This window comes from Furipterus horrens, unplaced genomic scaffold (genome assembly GCF_987537825.1).
Source record: "Furipterus horrens unplaced genomic scaffold, mFurHor1.1.pri manual_scaffold_13, whole genome shotgun sequence".
Classification (NCBI taxonomy): domain Eukaryota; kingdom Metazoa; phylum Chordata; class Mammalia; order Chiroptera; family Furipteridae; genus Furipterus; species Furipterus horrens.
Window position 1 is genome coordinate 37,268,267 of NW_028327183.1, and position 26,865 is coordinate 37,295,131.

General features: G+C 38.7%; 1 protein-coding gene across 2 annotated transcripts in view; it reads left to right on the forward strand.

Moving 5' to 3' along the window:
* The first annotated feature begins 7,080 nt into the window (after nucleotides 1-7,080).
* The window catches only part of ZNF566 (zinc finger protein 566), a 37,457-nt gene continuing 17,672 nt past the window's right edge, over nucleotides 7,081-26,865 (forward strand). For both annotated transcript variants that reach the window (XM_090260694.1, XM_090260695.1), the window contains exons 1-3: nucleotides 7,081-7,828; nucleotides 22,864-22,932; nucleotides 26,493-26,619. In XM_090260694.1, coding sequence (XP_090116820.1) covers nucleotides 22,924-22,932; nucleotides 26,493-26,619 — 136 coding nt within the window. In that variant the 5' untranslated portion in view covers nucleotides 7,081-7,828; nucleotides 22,864-22,923. The remainder of the gene's footprint in view (nucleotides 7,829-22,863; nucleotides 22,933-26,492; nucleotides 26,620-26,865) is intronic.

The following is a 26,865-nucleotide window of genomic DNA, read 5'->3' on the forward strand; positions in this document are numbered from 1 at the left end:
ACAGGAAATGTTACGTGTCAAATATAATTCCTGGAATGATATCACCAAATGTTGAGCTAAAAAGCTCCAATTTATTGTTTCCCCACAAAATGAAAAAACAAGTTTTCTGAACTAACTTTTTACTACCCCTGAAAATCAGTCAAAGGTTTATAGGAACAAGCAAATGCCCAATCAAGAAAAAGCCATCTTCAAATACTAATAAAGTTTTGTGTCATTTTCACTCTTGCCTCCTACTCCCCAGTATGGCAGTGATCTTGGTATTGAGCAGGCAGCAACACAGTTCTGCTTCAAACTAGAGGGAGCAAAGCAGGCCATGCTTACAAATTATTTGTACATCTTTTCTAACCTTTCTTGAGGATACATGAAGGACTGATATAAGGCACTCATCTGTTCTGCATGCATCAGCATGCAGGAGGGAAAGTGAGCAGGCACTACTCATAAAAGTTACAGGTGGACTACAAACTCATAGATAACTGGCTCAAGAGATAATTGGTGGAGACACAATAGATAATCTCTGATCAGGAGGAAAATGTAGGGTAATTTAGTTTGTAACTCCACTTTTCTATAAAATTTACAAGACAGTCATAAAAATAATTATCTTTGTTATTGGACACACTGTAAAATAATGCAACATTTTGATATTAGTAACAAAGAGAATTAGTAAATTTTTTAATGTGATTGTAGGTAAATTGGTATTCAGATTGTTAAAAAATTAGGATGTTATATGCAATCCCCCTGGTACCTATAAAGGTATATCCATAGGACATACACTAAATAAAATTGGAAGCAAATGTTACAAATATAACTAAACACAGATCAGGGCAATAATGGAAAAAATGAGAGGGGAATGCTGTGTAGACATACGGAAAACACAGCAAAATAGCAATTCTTCCTTTCCAGTAATTAAATGTATATTGATTCAACTCTTCAATCAAAATGCAGAGATGGCCAGAATGGATTTTTAAAAATGATTTAACTATACACTGTGTACAAGACACTTCAAAGCCCTGGCTGGTGTGGCTCAGTGGACTAAGTGCCGGCCTGCAAACCATAGAGTTGCCAGTTCCATTCCCAGTCAGGGCGAATGCCTGGGCTGCAGGCCAGGTCCCTAGTTGGGGGCACATGAAAGGCAAGCACACATTGATGTTTCTCTTCCTCTTTCTCCCTCTCTTCCCCTTTCTCTAAAAATAAATAAATAAAATCTTTAAAAAAAAAAAAAAGATACTTTAAAGACACACACAGGTTGAAGGTTAAAGGATGGAAAAAGTCCATGCAAATAGTAACTAAAAGGGAGCTGAAGTAGCTATACTAATATCAGAAAAGTGACATTGAGTAAAAAACTTACAAGAGAAAATGGTATATCAACCAAGAAATATAGGAATTAAAAACAAATGCACCAGACATCAGAGCCTAAAGATTTTTGAAGTAATCTGATAGGACTGTAAGGAGCAATAGTTCTACAATAGTTGGATATTTCAATAGTCAAAATCCACATAATGACGTTTTGGTCAGCAATGGACCACATATATGACAGTCGTCCATAAGATTATAATGGGGCTGAACATTTTCTAACACCTAGTAACACTGTCGTCATAATGTTGGAGTGGAGTGCATAGCTGAAGAAGAGGCAAGTGAAAATAAAACTGCAAGAAAAGGAGAACCTGAAGAAAATGAACAGTAAAGGGTTTGGCAGGTTTTTGCAGACCTCAGTAAGCTTCGTAAAATGTTTGAAAACATGGACCCCAACACCAAAAAGTATTCTTTAATAGAAAGGGATGTTCATGGCCCATTATCTGCTTAACAGCAAATCTATGATTTAAAAAAAGAAAAAGGAAACTACCATAGACATATTTTTGGAAAAAGTGACACATCAAGAAGAGCCTCAGGCAGGTACCTCATGAGGGATTCCAGGAGAAGGCATTGTTATCATAGTGTTACCTAACAGCAATTGGGGTCCCACTACCCCTTACACCCTAGACAAAATTCTAGAGGCAAAGGTTTGGTGATAAAGGCAAGGAATCTTTATTCAAAACAGTTCTTAAGCCTATCAAGTCACAGCTTTAGTTACTTAAACCTATCAATTAAGGGTAAACTCTTTTAACACCTGAGTTCTCCTAGTTTTTCCTGTTAGTTTCTAGAGGGCTTACAAACTAAAACAACATAATACACAAAAGCTATGCGATTACAGAAGACTGGCAGGCTTCTGCCTCAGAGCCTGTCCCCTCTAGAACACCCAAAGAATAAACCTGACATTCTGTGCCAGGCCAGCCCAATCCTAGGCCGTGTCTGGAGTTTCCTCCCATACAAAATAAATGTCCATTGGAAAATACAGGCAGCTGCAGCACAATCATCCAGGCATTCACGAGGATGAAGAAGAGCCTGAGAGCCACAGAGAGCCAGCCCAGGAGTCAGAAAAGCTCCTGAGCCAAAGAGCCAGCCCTCTTTTTATTTCCATTGGCTCTAGAGGCATTCAGCTTCTCAGTCAATCCTGTCCAAGACTACTTCCCATTGCCTCAGCAAACTCCTCCTACAGCCCCTCCTATTTCTCCCCAATGATCCTAATCATATCTCTCTATATCATTAGAACATGACAATTTCATGCAGATAATTGCCCCTGAAGATCTTTCAATGGGACAAGATGTGCAGATGGAAGACAGTGATATTGATGATCCTGACCTTGTGTAGGCCTAGGCTAATGTGTGTATTTGTGTCTTTATTTCTAACAAAAAAGTTTAAAAAGTTAAACATTTTATGTCAGGGTCCCCCTGGGAAAGTATCAAGACTTGGAGCCCCATGCAAGGCAGGCGAAGAAAATGAGCCCTTAAGACTTGACTGGAAAACTGGGAAAGGTGGGTGCATATGTGCCTCAATGCTATAGCCAGTGGGCCCTGGTGGGAATCAGGTCATGAGAAAATGCTTTATGTCCTTTGAAGCTTGCCTTGTTCTTTTACCTTGTATGATCGCTTTATTATACCAGCAGCAGGGGTTTAACTCAAAATGAACCCACCCTCCCTATTTAACAGCCACCTGAAGTCTTTGTGTCCAACACACCCTGACCTGAGGGGAATCTCAATATTCCTTCAATTGTTATCCCTGAACATTATCTCTTCTCTGTAATCAGCACTGTTTAACATTGACTGTTGAGCTTTACATGCATGCAATATGCCCTTAAGCTTACTGCACTCAATAAAAGACCTTGAAGGAAGGCAATCGAGGCATTTGTCTCTCAGACATTTGCCGGCCATCTCTTCCCCAGCACAAGATGCCTGGGAAGTCTTCGTTTCATCCGTGACACCAGGGGATCTCTGTGGGTCAGGGGTCCCCAACAATTTTAAATTAAAAAAGAAAAAAAGCTTATATAGTAAGGGTGTAAAGAAAAAAATACTGTTGTATAGCTGTACAATGTACTATTAAAGTTTGTAAAGTAAAAACGTTACATTAAGCTAATGTTCATGTGTTAAAACGTAAATAAATTTAGTATAGCCTAAGTATGCAATGTTTATAAGGTACAGTTGTGTATAATGCCCTAGGCCCTTACATTAAGTCAGCACTAATAATTCAACTCACCCAGAGCAACTTCCTGTCCTATAAGCTCCATTCTTGGTACGTGCTCTATTCAGGTGTACCATTTTTTAACTTTTATGCTGTTTTTACTGTACTTTTTCTATGTTTAGATACACAAATACCACTGTGTTACAAGTGCCTACAGTATGCTGTACAGTTTTGTAGCCTAGGAGATATAGCTGTATATTACATATCCTAGGTGTATAGTAGGCTATATCATCCAGGTTTGTGTAATTACACGCATACGTCAGAGATACTGTGGGTTCATTTTCAGACCACCACAATGAAGCAAATATTACAATAAACTGAGTCACATGATTCTTCTTGGTTTCCCAGTGCAAGTTATATTTGTACTATAGTCTACTGTGTATAAAAGCATTATGTCTAAAAAATGTATATACCATAATTTAAAATACTTTATTCCTAAAAATACTAACCATCATCTGAGCCTATTGGAAAAATGACACCAATCGACTTGCTCAACATAGGGTTGCTACAAACCTTTAATCTGTAAAAAACACAGTATCTGTGAAGTGCAATAAAGTGAGGTATGCCTGTATACTTTATGATGGTGACATAATGACGAAATTACCTAACTGCACTTCTCAGAACATATCCTCATCACTAAGTGGTGTGAGACTGTACTCTGTTCTCAGTGATGGATAGAACAACAGTTAAATCAATAAAGATATAAAAGACTTAAAAATAGTATAAACCATTTAGACCAAACAGATAGAAAACACTGCACCTAGCAACAGCAGAATAAAAAATTTTCCCATGGAACTTTTAGCAGAATAGATAATATCAGGCCACAAAACAAATCTTGATAAGTTTTAAAAGGCTGAATAATACAAAATATAATTTCAAATCGTATGTAATTGAATGAAACTAGATATCAATAACAGCAGAAAAAGTGGAAAATTCCAAGTAGAAGTTAAACATCACACTCTTACACAAGGGTCAAAGAAGAAATCACAAGGAACAGTTTAAAAATACTTTGAAACAAGTGAAAATGAATTCTGATCATGTCAAAACTTATGGGATGCAGCAAAAACAGTGCTAAGAAGAAAGTTTAAAGTTTAAACACATAAAACTTGAATCACCAAATTTACAGCCTAAGGAACTAGAAAACCAGGAGGAAATTAAACCCTAAAGTAGCAAAGGGAAGAAAATAAAGACTGGAACAGAGATAAATAAAACATTAGAAAAACAATTTGATCAATAAAACCAGAAGTTATTTGGGGGGAGGGAACATTTGAGTAAGAAAAACAGACTCAAATTAGTAAAACTAAAAATCAAAGTGGGGACATTACTACCAATTTTACAGGCATAAAAAGGATTATTAGAGAATACTGTGAACAATTGTACACCAACAAATGGATAACCTACCTATATGAAATAGATAAATCCTAAGAAACACACAACTTACCAAAACTGAATCATGAAGAAATAGAAAATCTTGAGTAGACCCTATGACTAGCAAGAAAATTGAAGCAGTGATCAAACCTCCCAACAAAGAAATGCCTGGACCAGATGGCTTCACTGCTCGATTAAACATCTAAAGCACCAACATCCATTCTTCTCAAATTCCTCTAAAACAGCGGTTCTCAACCTGTGGGTCGCGACCCCTTTGGGGGTCGAACAACCCTTTCACAAGGGTCGCCTAAGACCATCGGAAAACACATATATAATTACATATTGTTTTTGTGATTAATCACTATGCTTTAGTTATGGCTGGGGGTCACCACATGAGGAACTGTATTAAAGGGTCGTGGCATTAGGAAGGTTGAGACCCACTGCTCTAAAACATTAAAGAGAAGTGAACTTACCCTAATTTATTTTACAAGGTCAGCATTACTCTGATACCAAAGCAAGACAAAACACTAGTATTACATCCTCTCTCTTATTTTTTCAGAAAGCCTATCAAATTGTCCCTTATAACCTTTCTTGAAAAGTCCATCTTTCCCAATTGATGTGAAATGCCTCATTCACCATACGCTAAAATTCTTTATTTGGTTGTTTTCGGATTCTCTCGTATTCCACTGGTCTGTCCAGTCAGATGAGTCCCAAATTTCAATTTTTTAAGTCTTACCAGTTTACTATCTGGTAAGACTAGCCCCAACCGCCCCATACTGCTTTTTACTCCAAATATACTGCCTATTCTTACCTTTATTGTTTCTGCTGGAACTTTAGAAAAATCCCTATTTAAAAAAAAATATTTTTAAATGGGATATTAAATTCATAAAATTTAAAATGTTTATGGTAAGGATTTTTATTCAAGCATATAGTATAATTTTCATTTACTAAGGTTTTTTTGTGCTTTTCAGTAGTTTCAAATTTTCATTAATTAATTTATTGCTAAAATTATTCTTAAGCATTTAATACTATTTCAGGTTTTGTTTGTATATATAGTTTATTTACACGAATTTTATACCCACTATCTTACTTTCTCCCTTTATTTAAAATTACATTGGCCCTGGCTGGGTAGTTCAGTTGGTTAGTGTCCATGGGATAGGCCCAGGTTGCGGGTTCACCTCCTACCAGACTACACATAGGAATCAACCAATAAATGAATAAATAAGTGGAACGCTAAATCAATGTTTCCCTCTCAAATCAATTTTAGAAGTTACATTAAAAGAAACTGCAGTAAAATATTTGGAGAAAGCATCTTTGCAGTTAGAAAATTTTTTTTTTATACCTGACACAATTCTTCTGGCCTGGAGGTAACCAGAGAGAGTTAGTAAATCAGTTGATCTGAAGAGTGCCCTTGGGTAACTTCAAACTTACATCCCTTGATCTCTGTGAGCTATGTCACTTGTATATTTGCCATGGTAGACACTACTCTTCAAACTTTGAAGTTATTTTTTAGTCCAGGACTTCACAAATCAGCTCCCGTAAACCTTAGACTAACATCCCTTAGACCTACACCATTCTCCCAGGACTCAAAGAGAACCCATACGATTGAACGTTTCTAATCTCCAGGGTCTGAGCTCTAAGCAAGAGCAAGCACCCATTTTAAAGTCTTTTTTATTTGGCTTTATTTTAAAAGAAAACAACACTTTATTTCTATTCCATAGAAGGTGCTTCTGGTTTTTTATAAAAGTCGTTTTAAATGATATTTATTAGCTCAATTATGTAACCTTTCTCCCATCAAACTTCAAAAACAAACAAAAACAAAAGAATACTCCATGAAGAGCTATCCTTGTTATTGTTTTTACCGAGGAGGCTCAAAGATTACTCTTCAAAATACAATCCCAGTGATATACAGAAATACTCATTTAAACTTTCAATCACACACACACCCATACACAAAATCCTGAATAGTTTCTCCCTCTCTACATGACCCCCAACACCCTATTACACACACCCAGGCTCTGAATTCCTCTTTTCTTGCAAAGCCTGACTCACAGTCGCCTTATCCGTAGGCCGGGACATTCACACAAGTGAGTAGCTTAGCGTACCAACACCTTTCACAATCTCGGAAACCCTTCCCCTTTCGTCTGCCCCATCCGGTTTCAAGTTTAGCCATTGCTCCCCACCAGCCTTCCCAATCCTTTTGCAGGTCCCCAGTCTCCTCGCTTTCGGCTTCCCGGACCGGCTCTGGGACTCAGAAGCTTAGGTCTCACAACTCTTCTGCACCGAAGAACCCCAAGCCAAAGTCACGCCGGAACAACGGCCCACACTGCCACTCGGAAAGCTGTGTACTCCGTGGTTGCAGTGACACTCCCAGAAATCTCCGGGATGTAGATAGGCGGAGGCTGTGAAGAATCAAAATGGTGCCTGCACCGCGTTCACTGCCCCAGCTACGTTTCCCTGAGGGGTGGGCGGTGCGTATTATCTTCTCTGGCAAACCAGCCCTTCTCTTCTTGAGCCTGTCCAACTGCTGTGGGTGGAATGGAGGTTAAGGGAACCACGTCCATTTTAGGCGCGTGGGAATAGCCTTTTTCAAAAGCACGGCCCGAGGCTGAGCCGGGCTCCATGAGGCCTCTGGCGCGCAGCTGGATGAAAAAGAGCAACCGTTTTCGGTTGGCCTCAGTTAAGCTCTGACAGGAATCTTTACGACAAGAGCCATCTTACCCACTTCCGGTACGTCTCTGACTGCATTTCCCAGAGGACTCCTCGGCATAACGTGATTCTCGCGTGAGTTCAGCCCAAAGTCACGCGCTGCCGGGACCCTTAGGTTTACACCTGCAGCTGTTGCAGTGCTGTGGAGGAGGCTTCCGCTGCTGCTTCGGAAGCTCTGAAGGCCTGAAGAGAGGACGAGGTGGAGGTGGGGGTGAGGGTGGGGGCAGGGTGGGGCGGGGCCGGAGACTGAGTCGGAGCTGAAGCCACAGCCTCGGCTTTGGACAGGGGAGCTCAGATTCAAACAGTGGTTATGTCTGTGTGGTTGCATGTGCTGACTGACCGTGTGGTTGTGACTTCCTGCACCAATAATCACCGTGTGCAGCGCAGTCTGGGACTGCCGCTGTGACTGGGCAGTACCCGGTTTGGGGCGGGGGGATCGGGCACGTGCAGCTTTGGAAGGGGGTGTGGGGAGCTTCTGACTCGGTGGATGTGGTAGCGTTGGACCCCGTAGGGATGTGATTGTGTGAACGTGTGCTGTAGTGCAGGTGGGGGACCTGTGAACACTGGTATGCGATGCCTGTGACCTTATGCGGCCCTGGGTATGCGGCCCTGTTGCTTTGACAGTGGCTTACCTCTAGCTTTATGTTCCCGTAGTGGTTCTGTGATTTTTGTGACTGGATAAATGTATGAGGGTTTTTTTCACTTATGTATACTTCTTTAACATTATGCTGTAGTTTTCCCTGTTTTTTAAACTATATGAATGCTGTCCTTTATCTTTTGTTTTTGCTTATTTGTGCAACTGTTTTTGAGAATTTTCCATATTAACTCTAATAGTGGTTCATTTTTCTTTGCTATGTTGTATTCATCCTTTGATCTGCTATTACTTATCCTTTCTAATAATGATGGACATTTGAGTTATTTCTAGTTTGTTTTACTTTATAACAATGCTGCCATAAGCATCCTTTTACATAATTACATGTGCATGAGTATCTATCTACCAATGGAATTGCTGGGTCTTCCACTTTACTAAATAATACCAAAATATTTACCACAGTGGGTGCACAAACTTATACTTGCACAACAGTGTTTGAAACATTTTATTGTTCTATAGCTCTAGCAAAACATGGTTCTGATAGTTTTTAAAACATTTTTATGAGATATAGCATATACTCGTATTCAGTAAAGTGCACAAAATTTAAGTATACAGCTGTATAACAATTTCTTAGATCAATATAAAAGACTTTGCCCATACTCCCAAAAGTTTCCCTCATACCCCTTTCTAATTATTTCTTTCCCAGAATCACTAATCAGAAACCTGTCTCCATTAGTTAGTTTTACTCATTCTTAAATTTAATTTATAAATGAAATTATATAATGTGTATTTTTTATGCCTGGCTTCTTTTGTTCCACATTATGTCTGAGAGTCATCCATGCTGTTGTGTATAATTGTACTTAGTGCTCATTACATTTGGGGATATGTTGCAATTTAGTAATTGATTGCATTGTTGATGGACATTTGATAGTTTCCAGTTTTTGGTTATTAGAAATTAACTGGTGGTGGATGCCATGTTTCTCTTATGTTGAATTACTATTTCCCCTTTTTAATTAGTATCTTGTGGGGGTATGCTTTAAGACTGTAAAAATAATATTTTTCATCATACTTTCACCCCTTAAATTTATTGGTAATTCCTGTATGAAATAATGATTACTCTGATGTTTGCCAAGTGGTGATTTTCTCTTTCTGTCATTCCTTCTACATTTATTAATTTGAATTCTACTGTAAGGAAGAATTGTTCATTATTCTCATGTATTTATTCGATTATTTATGAACTCATGGACATTTATTTTATTCTGAGGTTTAATTCATTGTTATTATTGTAACAAATTGTACCAGATTTGGCCATTAGGAACCTTTTCAAGTTGACTTCTGTGTCCTTTCAACATGCCATCATTTTTAAAGTATGTTTTATTGATTATGCCATTACAGTTGTCCCACTTTTTCCCCCTATCCCCCCCTCTGCCTGGTATATCCTTTCCCTCCAGCAATCCTTCCCCTTAGTTAATGTCCATGAGTTGCACATGTAAGTTCTTTGACTTCTCCATTTCCTAGACTATTCTTAACATCCCCCTGTCTATTTTGTACCTACCAAGTATGCTTCTTGATCCCTGGACCTTTGCTCTCATTCTCCCCCTGTCAGCTGATAACTCTCCATATGATCTCCGTATCTATGATTCTGTTCCTGTTCTCATTTGCTTAGTTTGTTTTTGTTTCTGTTTTTTAGATTCAGTTGTTGATAGTTGTGAGTTTGTTATTTTAATGTTCATAGTTTTGATCTTTTTGTTAAATGAGTCCCTTTAATATTTTATGTAATGGCTTGGTGATGATGGATTCCTTTAGTTTTACCTTGTCTGGGATGCACTTTATCTGCCTTTCCATTCTAAATGATAGCTTTGCTGGATAGAGTAATCTTGGTTGTAGGTCCTTCCTTGCTTTTCATCACTTTGAATACTTCTTGCCAGTCCCTTCTTGCCTGCAGAGTTTCTTTTGAGAAATCAGCTGAGTGTCTTATGGGAACTCCTTTGTAGGTAATTCTCTGCTTTTCTCTTGCTGCTTTAAAGATTCTCTCTTTATCATTAGCCTTTAGCATTTTAATTATGATATGTCTTGGTGCGATCTTCTTTGGGTCTAGCTTGTTTGGTACTCTCTGTGCTTTCTGCACTTATAGGTCTGTTTCCTTTGCCAAATTTGGGAAGTTTGCCTTCATTGTTTTTTCACATAAGCTTTCAATTTCTTGCTCTTCCTCTTCTCCTTCTGGCACCCCTATGATTGGATGCTGGCACTTTTAGAGATGTCCCAGAGTCTTCTTATACCATCCTTGTTGTCTGAATTCTTGTTTCTTCATTCCGTTCTGGTTGACTGTTTATTTCTTCCTTATGTTCCAAATCATTGATTTGAACCCTGGCTTCCTTCCCTTTCCTGTTGGTTCCCTGTGGATTTTTCTTTATTTCACTTAGTGTAATTTTCATTTCTTCCCTTATCTTTTTGCTGTTCTCAATGAGTTCTCTGAGCATACTGATCAGTGTTTTGAACTCTGTGTCTGATAGGTTGGCTATCTCTGTTTCGTTTAGTCTTTGTCTGGGATTTTGTTCTGTTCTTTCATTTGGGCTATATATATTTTGTTTCCTCAATTTGGTAGACTCCCTGTCTTTATTTCTGTGTTAGGTAGAGCTGCTTTGACTCCCTGTCTTAGTACCTCTGTTAAGTTGTATGGGGCAGAGCCTTAGGTATTTGCCAGGGCCAGGCAACCTGCTTCACCACTTTTTGGCTCTGTGAGGTGGGGAGGGTTTGGAGAAGGGCCAGTGCCACTGCCTGGCTTCTGGAGGTTTGCCTGGTACTTGCCACATTTCTAGTCACTTCACCCACTTCCCGTATCTGGCTGGAGGCCTTCTGGCCATTGCCCTGGTGACAGTTTCCATAATAGATGGGTTTGTGTATGTTCTAAATCCATGTGGACCCTTTAAGCAGACTCTTCTGAGAGACCACTGTTTCTTCCGCTGCTCCAACCCTCATTGGTTTTTACAGTGAAAAGCTGTGAGGCTTTATCTTCCCTGTACTGGAACCCTGGGTTGCTTGGTCTGGCCTGGGGCTAGGATCCCTCGCTCCGAAGGTACCTCTCCCGATCTTATCCACCACATGTGGGTATGGGACTGCCCATTCTGCCTGCTGTTCTGCACCACACCGCATCCTCTCTGACCGACTCTGCGTATACCCCCTCCCCCACCAGTCTGGGTGAATTTGGCTTCTTTAAATCCTTGGTTGTTGGACTTACATATAGTACGATTTTCTGGCAGTTCTGGGTGTTTTTTGTTTTGAGGTTAGTTGTAATTCTTGTGGTTGCACGAGGACGCGTGGCATGAATACCTACGCCTCCATCTTGACTGAACATGCTATCATTGTTTGAATGCTTTCTTACTTTCTGGAACCAAAATGTTCCAGGCTTATCTTGTATTTTTCTCTCCTCCAGCCCTGGAATCAGCAATTTTTTGAGGAGCCCTGGTTTCTTTTATTGCAGAGTAGGTTTATAAACCAAGCTCTGGTCACTAGGTTTGCTCATTGCTATCTTTGTGTAATTGCTCTAGTTTTTGTTAATGGACAGAGCTAGAAAATATACAAATGTCTGTATACACATCTGTATTTATGTATCTACCTATTTGTATACATTAAAAAAACAGTAGTTCATACTCATACTTTCAATTCTAATCCAGTGCTACAGGATTCTGTCAAGAACTGTGAAGTGTCTGAGATTTTACTCTACTTGTAAGTTAACAAGTTAGCTTGCCACGGTTTCACAGATGCTGGCAGAAGACACATCACTTTGGGTTCAGAGATAAAAGACAGTTTATTGCTCATAACAGCCAAAGTATCAATATTTTCTTGCACTGGCTAACTTGCACCCATAGGGTGATACAAATACACAAGTATATGCGTGCTCCCATGAATTTAGGGAACCTGAATCTTATATAATGGGTAATAAGCATGTTTGCCCTTTGCTCTAGAGAGAGAATATCTGTCTTTCAAGGCTGTTCACTATATAAACATCCTGGAGAAATAGTACACAATAATAGCACTTAGTGCCTTCAATGGCAGGATCTGCAGAAACATACAAGGCCCAAGGAGAATTGTTTTGCATCAGATTTGGCCATTTTCTTATTTGTAAATTCTTTCTCCAACAATAAGAAACCTGTTTCTAGTGTCAGTATTTTTTTTTTTACTAATATCCTAGAATAAATGTAAAGTAGTTTCAGAATTGCTAACTTATATTCATATAAAAAAACAAATTTATTAACTACAGTAAATATTTGTGTGCACCTTTTTTTTTTTAACCTTACAGATGTATTGTCAAAAACTATTTTCAGTTTAGTTCTTTTCTTTGCCAACCTCTTCAGTGTAGTTTTGTTACTCATTTTTCATACATTTAGCTTTGTGTTATACTTTGGGTTCCCCACGTACTGGCTGATTATATTTTGAGTATGAAAATATTCATGTATTTCCTGCCTACTCCCTGTATGTAATTAACCTCATTAGCCTCTGCTTTCTTCTGCTATTTTGTACAAATGAGCAGGTACATGTATTCTTTTGAATAACCTCTTTTTTGTATTAAAAATAGCATACTCTTTTGAGCATTGCTTCTTTCACTAAATGATATATCCTGGACATTACTCCATCATAATTCAAAGAGACTCCTATGTCTTTTAACATGTCATCATTATATAGTTACATCATAAATACTCCAGTATATGGATTTATCATAGTTTATTCAGCCACTCTCCAATTATGGACATTTAAGTCATTTACAATATTTTGCTACTATAAACAGTCCTGCAATAAATAATTTTGTATATGTATGTTTTTGTATTGCTTGGAGGCATATCTTCAGGGTAGATTTCTGGAAATGGGATTGCTGGGTCAAAGGTAAGTACATATGCAGTTTTGATTGGTATCACTAAATTCCCCTTTGGGACTGCTGTACCAGTTTTCATTCCCACTTGCAATGTATGAGTACCTATCCCCTCACCCCCAAGAGCATAGCCAACAAAAGCCTTGTCATGCTTTTTAGTTTTTACCAATCTATGAAAAATGGTATCTTAGTGTTGTTTTCTTATTTCTTTAAATATGAGTGTGCAGGAACATTTTAAATCTTCTTTTAGATTATTTATGACATTGCCCATTTTTCTAGATTTTTAGCCCTTTGTCTCTTATGATTAGTGCTTTTTTGTATCTTGAAAAGAAATCTTTGCTTATTTCCAAGATCTTGAAGAAATTCTCCTATGTCTTCTTTTAGAAGCTTTATAGATTTATCACTTATATTTAAGTATGTGATCTATCTTGAATTAATTTTTGAGAGGTAGGGATAAAGGTTAATTTTTTTTCCCATTCAAGTACCCAGTTGTTCTAGCATTATTGATTGAAAACACCATCCTTCCCATCTGAATTACAAGGAATTTGTATCATAAATCAGGTGATATTATTATATATGTGGCTTTTTCTGGACTGTATTCTGTTTTATTATTTATCTTTTTTGTCAATGCCACTATCTTGAACTCTGTAGTATTAATACTCCTACTTTTTTGAGACTGTCTTGGCTACTGTATGTCCTTTCCATTTCTATAGATGTTAGGATCAACTTGTGAATTCTCACCAAAAAAGAAAAGCCCTTGCTGGGATTTTGTTTATGAATCTCTGTGTTAATTTGGGGGAAACTGACATTTTATCAATATTTAATCTTTCAACTAATAAATGTGATATATGTCTACATTTGTTAAGGTCTTTCATTTCTCTCAGCAATTTGTAGTTGCCAGTGCACATCTGTTAGATTTATACCTGGTTATTTGATGTTTATTGTTGAAACTAAATGGTATTAAATTTTTAAAATTTTCCAGTAGTTTATTGCTGGAAGTATAGTTGCTTTTTGTATACTGTCCTTGTATCAAGCATATATGAAACATCTACTGTAGATGCTATTTATCAAGTTGAAGAAGTTCTCTTTTTCATTTGTTAAGACTTTTACATTAATCAAGGATGAATTTAGACAAATGCATTTTCTGTGTGTATCAAGAGGATTATATGATTTTTCTTTTATTAAATATACAAATGTAGTAAACTGTGTTGATTTTCAAATGTCGAGCCAACCTTTCTCTTCTGAAGTAAATTCTGCCTGGCCATAATGTATTAAACCTTTTATTAAAAATTCTACATGGTTAAATTTGCTAAAACTGTGTAGAATTTCTGTATATATGTTTATGAGATATATAGGCTCATAGTTTTCTTTTCCTCTAATGTCTTTGTTAAGTTTTGGTGTCAGGCTTCTATTAGCCTCATAAAATGAACTGGGAAGAATTCCCCATGTTTCTCTATTCACTACATATAAAAATAAAGTTGTTACTTAAATTTGGAAGAATTCACTGGTGAAGCTATCTGGGCCTACTTTTTTCTTTCTTTTTTTTTTTCTTTTTATTTATTTATTTTTAGAGAGGGGAAAGGAGAGAGAAAGAGAGGGAGAGAAACATCAATGTGTGGTTGCCTCTCACATGCCCCTAATCAGGGACCTGGCCTTGTAACCCAGCCATGTGCCCTGACTGGGAATCGAACTGGCAACACTTGGGTTTGCGGGCCAGTGCTCACTCCACTGAACCACATCAGCCAGGACTGAGATTTTATTGTCTATGTTTTTTCTCTAACTTTTTCTTGATAAGAAGTTTTTAAATTATTGAATCAATCTAACACTGTAGATGTTCTGTTGTTTTGTTTATGTCAGTTTGGGCATGTTTTTAAAGGAATTTGTCTTTTACCTAAGCTTCCACACTTAAGAACATAAAGTTATTAATATTTTATTATCTTTTTAATGTCTGTGGCATCTGTAATGATGTTAACTTTTCATCCCTGATATTGTTCATTTGTAGTTACCCTCTCTTTTGTTCATCAGTACTCTTGTTAATGTTCTTTTCTTCTTCTGGGTACTTTCAAGCTTTTTTTGTTTTTCTTTGATTTTTATCAATTTGACTATGGTTGTGGTTTTGCTTTTTGTTTTACTTTTCATTATACTTATTATTCTTCAGGTTTGCTGAGCTCTTGAAACTCATTGAAGCATTTGATTAATTAATTTATTCAGTGTTAATTCCTCTCCAATCTCTTTTCTCCTTCTCAGACTCCACTTACATGTATGGTAGCTCTTTTGACTGTGTCCCATGTGTCTTTTATATTCACTTTTGTTTTTTGTTTTTTTGTCTGCACTTCATGTTGTGAGAAATGCTCATAATAAAACACTGCACTTCAGCAACAAAACGAGGCATTTATTCACGAGTCTGCAGAATTGGGCACAGCCATGCAGGGACATGCACGCTGAAGCAGACAAAACAAACTGGTTTTATTCTAACGCAAGTAGCCCCCACTCCTGTTCTTCCATTAACTGGATACTCCAGAGTTACAATCTACTGCGATAAACTAAGGGTAATCTGGTTATAGGTCTGTCTCCAGCTCTCCTTTGAAGTCTCCCTAACTTATTTGCTGAGTTGTCTAGCTACATTTCCCATTTCCCTGTGTTTGGTGATGAATATCTTCCCCCTTTTGATCTCAGGGACATTTGTGATGAGCTTGCAGAATGTCACTTCCTGACTTGTACAGTAGTCCCTCTCTATATTGCGGTTCACTTATCGCAGCCTCACTGTATCACGGGGTTTTTAAAAATATTATATTTAATTATTTATCGCGGATTTTTGACTATATTGCAGGATTTTACGGTACTGTATACGTATGTTGTTAAAGTTACGTAGGTTTAAGAGTGTAGAATATGTTTAAGGACATAAGTAGTACTTCCAGCCAAGAAGGAGGTGTAGACAAACACGCTGCGTCCCCCTCCACAACTAAGAAGAAATACAACTACCTCAAAACTAGAAAAAACAGAAATTCCAGAAAATCAAACTACATGGAAGTCCAGCAAACAAAGATATAAAGAAGAAATACTCATCCAGACAGGTAGGAGGGGCGGAGCCGGGGCAGAGAGGACTCGGTGTGGTGGTGGCAGCAGCGGCAACAACAGCAGGCTGGAGGAAAGCATAGTTACATGTTTTAAAAAGTCAGGAGAGACACCTGGGGAGCGTTCCCAGCTCCTCACCAGACCGCACAGCTCACTGTACCAGCACCAGGGAAAATCAAGCCTCATTGCTTTTGACTGTGAAAACCAGTGGGGTTTGGGACGGAGGCAGAAACTGCCAGTCTCTCAGCAGAGTCCACTTGTTAAAGGGCCCCCATGGACCTAGAACATCCACAGACGCACGCACTCTGGGAACGACCATCAGGGCAGCAGCTAGAGCGGCACCAGTCCAGTGTGGAAGTGGGAGAAGTACCTGGAAAAGGGGCAAGTGCTGGGCAAGCGGCACTGTTCCTTCTCAGACCGCTCCCCCGCACAGACCGCCACAACATGATGAAACAGGTCGCCCGTTACTGATGAATCCCTAAGGCTCTGCGCCTTACAACGTAGTAGGAGCGACAGCTCTCCCTGGGACGCGGAAGCAAATAAACACAGGAGACTACTGGCCTAGACTGACATCCGTTTCCCTCCACAACTAAGAAAGAATACAACTACCGCTAAACCAGAAATAACCAGAAGTTCCAGAAAATAAATGAAAGTCCAACATATGAAGTTATAAAGAAGTGGTGCTCGTCCAGACAGGTAGGAGGGGCGAAGCCGGGGAGAAGAGTTCAAGCTGTGCTGTCCGCAGCAGCAGCAGCAGCAGCAGCGACAGAGGCAGGACAACAGTAAGCACAGACACCCGTATTTAGCGGTAGGTGAGAAGCACCTGGGGAGCACCCCTGGCTGCAGACCAGACCTGTCAATTTGCGATTCCAAAGCCAGTGAAGGCAGACCTCCATTGCCTTGGACTGTGAGAACCGGAGTGGGTGGGGACAGAGGAGGAGGCTCCTGGTCTCAGCAGACAATGAACGGCAGGAATCCATCTTAGACCCCCACTCCCGCAGAAAATGCCACAGCACGGTGAGATGGGTCTCCCGCCTGTGACGAGTGCACGGGGCTCTGCCCCCTGTAGCATAAGAGGTGTGACAGCCCTGCCCAGGAAGCAAAGGTAAACACAAAATGGTCAGGATGGCACAGATCATGATAGAGATCCCAGTGACGCAGCTGACCAGACAGCAAATATCAAATCTAATGAAGCAGCAGATAGGAAATCTTTCTGAGGTTCTGTTTAGAGCTTCGCTTATAAAAATGCTTACAGACCTAACAGCAGATCTTAAACAAGACAGGGAAGGAATGAAGGCTAGTCCTGCTGAAATGAACAAAAACACATACGAAACTAGTGGTGAGGGCAAGAAAACCAGGGATCAAATCAACAAGTCAGAACATAGGGAAGGAGCAAACAGTCAACCAATGCAGAAAGAGGAAACGAGAAGTGAGGAAAATGAGAGGCTCAGAAACTTATCAGGCAGCTATAAGCAGGCCAACATCGAATCATAGGGCTGCCAGAAGGTGAAGAAGAATAATTAGAAATTGAAAAATTATGTGAAAAAATAATGAAGCAGAACTTCCCTAACTTGGGGAAGAAAATGGACTTACAGGTCCAGGAAGCACAGAGAGTTCCAAACAAACTGGACCCAGGGAGGACCACACCAAGACACATTATAATCAAAATGTCAAAAATTAAGGATAAAGAGAGAATCTTAAAAGCAGCAAGAGAGAAGAAGAGAATTACATACAAAGGGGTCCAAATAAACCTCCCAGCTGATTTCTCAAAAGAAACTCTGCAGGCAAGAAGGGACTGGCAAGAAATATTCAAAGTAATGAAAAGTAAAAACCTACTACCACGATTACTCTATCCAGCGAAGCTGTCATTCAGAACAAAAGGGCAGAGAAGGTGCTTCCAGGACAAAGTAAAACTGAAGGAGTTTGTCAGATCCAAACCACTGTTATACGAAATGATAAAAGGACTTGTTTAGGAGAAGGAGGATCAAAACTATGAATATTAAAATTAAAACTGTATCAGAAGAACCAACAACAGAAGCTAGGGAATTGAAACAAAGTCAGAGTAAGTAGGCAACGAGAGTGGGAAAAGAATTATAGATATGGGGAACATTTTTGAGTGAGGTCAGTGGGGAGGGGGAAGTGGGGAAAGGGAGGGAGATGGTACAGGAATTAAGAAGCATAGTAGGAGGGAGTGGAGTAAATAGGAAGATGTTGAGAAGAACTGTATGCACAACCAATGGACATGGACTAAGAGTGGGGGAAACTTGAGGGAGGGGATCACTGGGTGGAGGGGAACAAAGGTAAAAGAAATTGGGACAACTGTAATAGCATAAACAATAAAGCATATTAAAAAAAACATTAGTGTTTATAAAAGTGTGGAAAAGGTTAATAAGGGACTGAGGACCATTTATAAGTGTGTGGGAAGGGTTTATAAAGCCTTAAAATATATATAAATACTAATACAAATGTAAAGTTTCTACTTCATGGATTTTCACCTATCACGGGGGGTCGGGGGGGTCTAGAACGTAATACCCATGATAAGTGAAGGAATACTATATACTAATAGTCTCCCTTTGTTTTACTGTTGACTCAGACACTGACCCCCCTGATTCAAGATTCAATAACAGTTGTCCTTAGCTGTTAATTATTTCCTACTGGTTTGAGAGTCGCCAGTTTCTTTGTTCCTTACAATGTGGATATATATTTTGACTTGTTTTTGAGTTCAGTAATTCTGTCTTCTATTTGTCTGGTCTCATGTTAAAACTGCTCAATGACTTTTTATTTCTTATTTTGCTGATCTAGATTGTGTATTTGATTCTTTTTTTGAGAGATTTCAGTTCTATTTAATTTTTTCATCCTATCCATTTGCCTTTTTTCCCCTTGGTTGTCTTTAAAATTTAAATTATTGCTATTTTAAATTGTTTGCCAGCTCCAGTATCTGAATTGTCTGTGATATTCCTATTTTCTGTTTTTAACCTTTTTTGCATGTCTAGTAATTTTTAATTGTATGATAGATATTGCATCTGAAACAACTGTGGCCAGCCACTATCTACTTTTAGCCTTCTCATTATAAAACAAAATTTATAATGCTTTTCAGATCTCTGTTATATAGGAAATGTTCAGGATAATGCTGGAAATAATTTAAAACATACTGTAAGTGAAGTAATGATCTTTTTATTAAAAGACAGGTTTATTTTATTTTTTCTTCTTTTTCTTTCTTTTTATCCTCACCTGAGAGCATGCTTAGAGTGAAGGGAAGGGAGGGAGATAGACATGCATGTGAGAATGACATCTACTGGTTGCCTCTTGCAAGCATCCTGACCAGGGATCCAACCGGCAATCCCTCGGTCTACGTGGAGGTTCCAGCCAACTGAGCCACACTAGCCAGGGTTAGGTTTATTATTTCGAAGAATACAAAATACTAAAAAAATGTAAGTTAGTTACCTGGTTTTAACAGACTTCTCTGTAGTGATATCTTTTTGCAATGCTCCATACCCCCGGTGTGGTCATTTTGCAAGCATACTATATATCTGTACCAGCGACACTTAGCTCGCAGGCCGACGCTCAATCCACTGAGCCAAACCAGCCAGGGTAAGTACTTGATCTTCCAGTCAGGGCACATCAGAGAAGGAAAACTCTGACTCCAAAAAACCTCCGCTGCCTTGCGGCATACCTCTTCAGGGGAAAGGCTAAGGGAGTAAACCCCGACAGAAAATCCGGAGCCGGAGTCCCTAAGGCGGTTTGACGTTGTAGTCAACACCGGCAACTCCTGCGGCGCACCTGAAGCCAAGCTGTATTGACTCCGTCTTTCCCTTGGACCCTTCAGCTGCGAAGAGAGGGGGGGTCTGCTGCATGGGCAACAGCAGACCCTCCATATCACCCTGCCCAGGCTCTGTAGCTTCAGCTTCACTGGAGAGGACACTCCAGCGTCATCACAAGATGTCGATTTAACACGGGAGGAGACAGATACCGTGTCACTCCCGAGTTGGACTGCACAGCCATTCTCGGCGGTGCAGATAGACTCTTAAGAAGCTACACCATCGTCTCTTGAGACGGACGGCTGCCGCCGCCGCCAACGATATATCTGTAGTCTTGGCTATAGAGATGATTGGCTTTAAAAAGGAGCAGATACCTAAGATATAAGAATTCAGCCTGTGAGGATACCCCATAAGGACAAAGATGAGAGGTTTGGGAATGTGACAAAGATAGAAGGAGGTATTGAAGTAAGAATGTTCCCTGCTCGTTCTGTAATACTTGAAAGGTGCCGCCCTCAGTGATGTCCCTTTAACCAAGGAAAGGCCAGGAGGAAAGGCCAGAAAGGAAGACATAAAAGGAGAGGAGTATGGGAGAAGGAATTTTGTTTCCAAGTCTTTCTGGGTTACTGTTGAGTCTATAGTATTTAGTACAATACCTGGTGCATAGGCTGTGTGGCTGGTAAAAGAATACTAGGGGCTTAATAAATAGTAATAATATTAAAAGGAGTGCTTTTGGGTCCTGGCTGGGTAGTTCAGTTGGTTGCAGCGTCATCCCATACACCAAAGAGTTGGCAGGTTTGATTCCCGGTCAGGTACCTGGGTTGTGGGTTCTGTCCCTCCCTAGTCAGGCACCTACAAGAGGCAACTGATCAATATTTCTCTCTCTCTCTTTCTTCTTCTTCTTCTTCTTCTTCTTCTTCTTCTTCTTCTTCTTCTTCTTTCTTCTTTCTTCTTTCTTCTTTCTTCCTTCTTCTTCTCCTTCTCCTTCTCCTTCTTCTTCCTTCCTCCTTTCTTCTTCTCTTCCTCTCTTCTTCTCTTCTTCTTTCATCCTCCTCTCTCTCTCTTCCTCTTCCTTCTTTTCTCTCTAAAATCAATAGACATATCCTTGGGTAAGGACTTTTTTTAAAAAAGGAGTGCTTTCAGGTTTTAAGGAAGAGACATGGATTATTTTGGTTTTAATTTCCTGGGACATGTATATACCCTGGGGAATGCAGTCAGTAGCCATTAAATAATTGACAACATAGTGCTGCTTCCTAGGTGCTTTGTTTTACATGAAATTATTGATAAATTGTTTAATAATTAAGGGGCTTTGTACATAGGAATACTCACTGTCCCTTATAATTTTATAATGCTCGGTTTATTATATCCCTATATCTAATAAGCAAAAAATATTTTTTCTTAAAAGTTTAAACATAGGTCACAAATCAGTTACTCTTCTTAAACAGTTTAGACTCCTATAGTATTTTAGTATAACTTATTCTTTTGGACATTTAATTAATTTATTTACTTATTTATTATGCTCACCAAGCACATGCTTATTGATTTTAGAGAGAGGGAAAGGGAAGGGAGAGAGAGAGACAGACAGACAGACATTGATGGGAGAGAAACATCGACGGATTGCCTCTTGTACATGCCCTGACCAGGGACTGAATCCGCAACCTAGGCATGTGCCCTGACCATGAATCGAACCCACCAAATTTCGGTTTATGGGACAATGCTCCAACCAACTGAGCCACACTGGCCAGGGCTCTTTTGGACATTTTAAACATCTTAAGAGGCATGTAGAATATACATGATTATAAAAATTATTACTTCATTTACATAAAGTAAAAGCTATTCTGACGCATCAGTGATGTAGATATAGTCAATTTCTACATAATTTCTACATTCTTACTCCCTATTGTTATGCTAATTTTAATATCTTGCTGAGATTTCAGTAACATTACTTTGTTTTTCTGGATTTCAGGTAAGGCAAGACTCTTAAGGCAGGATTAAAGGATCAGGTTTATCAACCAGTTGTTCTTGCTCAGAACTTGGAGCCTGATTGTCCAATCCAAGATCATTGAAAACTGGTTTGGCCATTGTATATCCAAACCAAAATTATTATCAACTTTTAGAAATTAATCATTCAAAATTCATATGCTGGTAAAATGATATGTGCAAAGGTTATAGTACAACATGGTTATGGTGAAAGACTGGAAAGACTCAAATGATCAGCAGCAGATTGGTTAAATAAAGCATACGCATTTAATGATATACAGTTTAGCTAAGAGCATTATGTACTTCTGTATGTACTAGTAGGGAGCCAGTCCAAGATACTATAAGAAGATGTCACTCAGAGAACCATGAGGAGGCAGTGAGCAGAAGAAAAGGAGTTTATTGAGGGAATTAGCAAGCGGGGAGGAAGCCGTGCAGCGAATGGCTCCGACTCTGGGGTCCTAGGGAAGAAGAGGCTGTTTTATAGGGGGAAGAAAAAAGAAACTATTGAGTTCAGTCGTTATCTCGCAGCTGTGAGTCTAGGGCGCATCAAGCCAAACTGAGCTTGGGTTGATGTACCCCACTATCATGCGAAACTCCCAGACAGTTGCAGGCAGGCGGGGGCGGGGGGGATGGCGTGAGAAGCAAGGCTGTCAGATACATTAATTTAAAATAGCCAATATGTATAATAGTATGTATAATATGCTACAATTTGTGGAAAAAATTATACCTTTGTGTGTATAGGTGCATATATACAATGTATATTCTTCAAGCTATATTAGGTTGTTCAAATCTATTCTGGTTTAGTTAAAGCCTGAGGTTTCTGGAGTTGGGCATAATGAAATATTTGCTTATTCTTCTCACTAATAACCCCTCAAGTGTTGGTGTGGAATGAACAGAGGGGAAATGGTCACTTTTGAAGCTATAAGGCAAGTGGGATCTTATGTAGCTTCTTTTGCCTCCCCTAGCTCTTTTTCCCAAAGAGGAGCCCAGAGGTGGACTGGTCCTTTTCTGCAAATATCAAAGCCATGGCTCAGGTGAGATGATGTTTTCTTTTGCTCAGATGGAGTCAGTTTTATCCCTAGTACATGTAAACACTTGCTTTCCTAACATGATGCTTTTTGGTGTTTAAAAAACAAAAACAAAGAACTTTCAGACAGTTTCATTATAGGCATTGCCAAAGTTTTCTCACCTTTGCTCTGAAGAAAAAAGTCTCTAATAAGCCAATTTAAATATTTCTGTGTGGAGAGAGTTATAGAAAAAATCATTGATTCAATAATCGTTGGAAAAAAGAAAAGACTGTCTGGTTAAAGAACTTTTGTTACACTCTTGCAGATAATTGTTAGAGGGTCAAGGGGTTGGATAAGTTTCTCTGAAGAGGTATTAATCAGATTAAAATTTATCAGAAAATTCCTTATGAATTTCATCAAGAAGACTTGTTTCCACAAAGACATTATAAATTATGTAATGTGAAAACGGTCTTACTGGGACCAGGTTTGGGAAAAAAATTTTTTACACTGCTTTAAATTGCCCCACTTCAGGAAACTGACCCCTATTTCCTCCTAAAAAATCCAGTGCCTCACCTCCCAGTTCTCCTTTCTTCTTTTAAACAGTGTTTACAAACTCATTTTTTTTTAAGTACTTTAGCATTCTATCTTAGACTTCTGCCAGAAATCTTGATTCATTTGTTAATGAATCCAATTTGCTTGGATGGTGATTTGCTAAGATTAAAATAAGTGCGTAAGGGCATCTCCTAAGGAAAAACCCTGATCATCTCCATAGACCTAGGGTTTCCAATGAGAAAATATGTGGAATAAGATTTTGTTTGATTTCAGTTTTAATAATGGAATGATTTCCATCAGTTTCCCATAGCTCAGGAACAAAGGGAATATACAGTTGAATAATGGGTAAGGTTGTAAATAAGATTTGACTAATGTTGGGGCAATCTTTAAAGATTACCTTATAGTCTCAATGTCTAAAATCAAAAGAAAAATTATCATTTATATCTCTATAATAGAGTATTATTCAGTGAAAAATATGCTTATGAAAAGGATTTGTTGTAACAAGGAATAACTTGTTATATAATAGTTTGACATTTTAATGGTTTAGTCTTGAATTATATGTGAATTTAATGTTCTGTTACAGAACCCCTGGGCTGCTCCAGTTGAAACAGAACCCACGGGCTGTTTTGTTTGGGGCCTGATTGCCGGCCGCCAGAATTATAACTCTCAATGCCAGAGTTCAGTGAAAAGAAAAAGAATTGTTTCTTTAATAGTTATATAGATTTAGATTTGCAGATTTCTGCTGTTAAGTCTTATGTTCCTTAAAACACCCACAAACACATAATTGAGCCTCCCCCTACCAAACCAGGCTAGTTTTAGAAAAGTTAGATACTGTTTCCTTACTTTCTAAACACAGTTCAGCTTTACCAGTAGCTGCCAATCATTCAGTTCTGATTGGGGAGACCTTGTCTGTGTTAAGGTGTCTGCCAGCTTTTAATCCAGAGCCGTGTGAATTCCAAGCCTCCTTGTAAACTGCATGGAGTTTTCCCTTCTTAAAGCAGCATGGTGTACCCTCCTTTGTAATCCTCATGGAGAGAACTTTTTAAAAACGCATGGTCAGTCAGTTCACAAAACCACATGGTCAGTCTCCCCAGTTAAAACTGCATGGTCAGTCAGTCCTTCTCAAAGCAGCATGGTCAGACCTACCTAGTTAAAATGTCTGCTGCTTATTTTTAAATCCCTGACTGCGTCCTGTGATGCAGTCAGCATGGTCCCCAGTTCTGACCATTCACAGAACCCCACGTAGGCTCTGTGTGCTTTCTCCATACCATCCCACGGTCCAAGACCCCTACCATTTACCTGAGGCTTTGGATGCATTAAAGCCATTTTGCATAACAAAGACACTAGACCCTAGCCTCAGGCATGTGAAGGCATCCTGAAAACTGCTTCCTTCTCCCAATCCTGCAGCTGCAAACTCTGGGGGGGTTTTGGACACCTCCCTTTCTGTAACAGTTTTAAGATAAAATATTTTTAAGTCATTTTACACATGTGTACAAGTAAAGTAGTACTATTCCAGTCTTATCACCAGTTCCACTTCTAAAAGATGGCTGCCCTCAACTCTTTTTTATTTAATTTTTTAATTACAGTTGATTTTGAATATTATTTGATATTTGTCACAGGTGTATAGTATAGTGGTTAGACAATTATATAATTTACAAAATGACCCCCCCAATATTTTGAGTACTCACCTAGCTCCATACATAGTTATTATAATATTATTGACCATATTCCCTATGCTGTACTTTATATCCCTGTGGCTATTTTGTAATTGCGATTTGTATTAATCCCTTCACCTTTTTCACCAAGCCTCCCACTCACTTGCTCCCTCAACTCTTGAATATGGTTGAATTGCTATCTTTTGATGAATCAATTTTACTCATTATCTCTTGACTTACTGCACATTGGAAAGAACATTGTACTTCCTATTGCACCCTTCATTTCCTCTGATTCTGTTATTATATTATAATTTTTCCCTAAGTAAATAGTGTGTGGACTATTAGTACTGTAAATATCACTCACTCCTGAGCTAGCTTGGCTTTATCCTATTACAATTTTTAATTTTTCCTGAAATTAATTTTGTCCCCCACATTTTTTAGTTGTCCGTGTATTTTTATTCAAAATCTCCAGAATCATTGTCATGTGCCAATTAATATTTTTTCTGTCTGATCAAACACATCATCCCTTTTGAACATGTAGAAACTTCCATCTCATTCCCTTTTTGGCCCTGCTCCCATCAAGTCTGGTTACTCTCTAGGCCTGCTGCAGTTTTCCTGAGACTTCTCTTTTTTTGTTTCCTGGGATTTACCTTCGCTATTTTCCTGTGTTAATTTACCTATTTCTTGAATCTCATGTCTTCCTCTTTTTCTGCTTTACTCCCCTCTTTTGGTGGAGCACATCGTCTCTTAGTTTCTTAAGAAATTGTGCTTGTCCTTTATGTCTAGGATTTTTTTTTCTACCCTTACAACACAATGAGAGTTCAATTATAGAATTCTTCGTCAGAATTTCTTTTTTTATATGAATATTGAAGAATTGTTCTTATTTCTTATTTTTAGTAGTGTTGTAAAGAAGAACCCCATTGCCTCTCTGATTCTTGTTGTCTTTTATGTGATCTGCTCTTCTCTGGATGCTTTTAATGTCTTTATCACTTCTGAGATTTTACTTTTAGTATTTGGAAAAAGAGGAAGGAAGAAGAAGACACACATATCGTATGACAAGTATTGTGTTAGGCATTTGCATATACTATTTCATTATGAAACTTCTCTTAGTAGACTTTGTACCTCCCCAGATTTATGTACTGGAAGTGTTCCAGTATACACAAGCAGTTTTGTCTGGAGGAAACACAGTGACATGCAAGCACGTTGATTTAGTCATGTTTATTTGTTTACAGTCCTCTACTTGCAACTCAGACATCCAGACCTTCTCTATATGCTTGCTGTTTTTCTCTTCCTCTACTTTTATTTTTTTCTTCTCTCTTTCCTTCACAAAAAAACAATTTTTAAAAATTAATCAAGTCGTATACATGATTGTTGTTCCAGGAGTCAGTGATGTTCAGTGATGTGTCCATAGACTTCTCTCAGGAGGAGTGGGAATGCCTGAATGATGATCAGAAAGATTTATACAGAGATGTGATGTTGGAGAATTACAACAACCTGGTTTCAATGGGTAAGGACGTCTGTCCATGTTAATTCAGATTCTGCCCTCAGAAGGTCTACTTTCTCCCAGGTGAAATACTCCCCTACCTTTCAAGTAACCAATTAGGTTTCTAATCCAGTTCCCAGAGGAATGTTTTTAATATTATAGAGTGAGAAAGAAGAAGCTGTGTTGAGTTATGGAGGAAGTTTCAAATCCTTATTATGTTCCATAAATCTGTTATACTTTTCTTTGACTCTTTCTTAATGAAGGAACTTG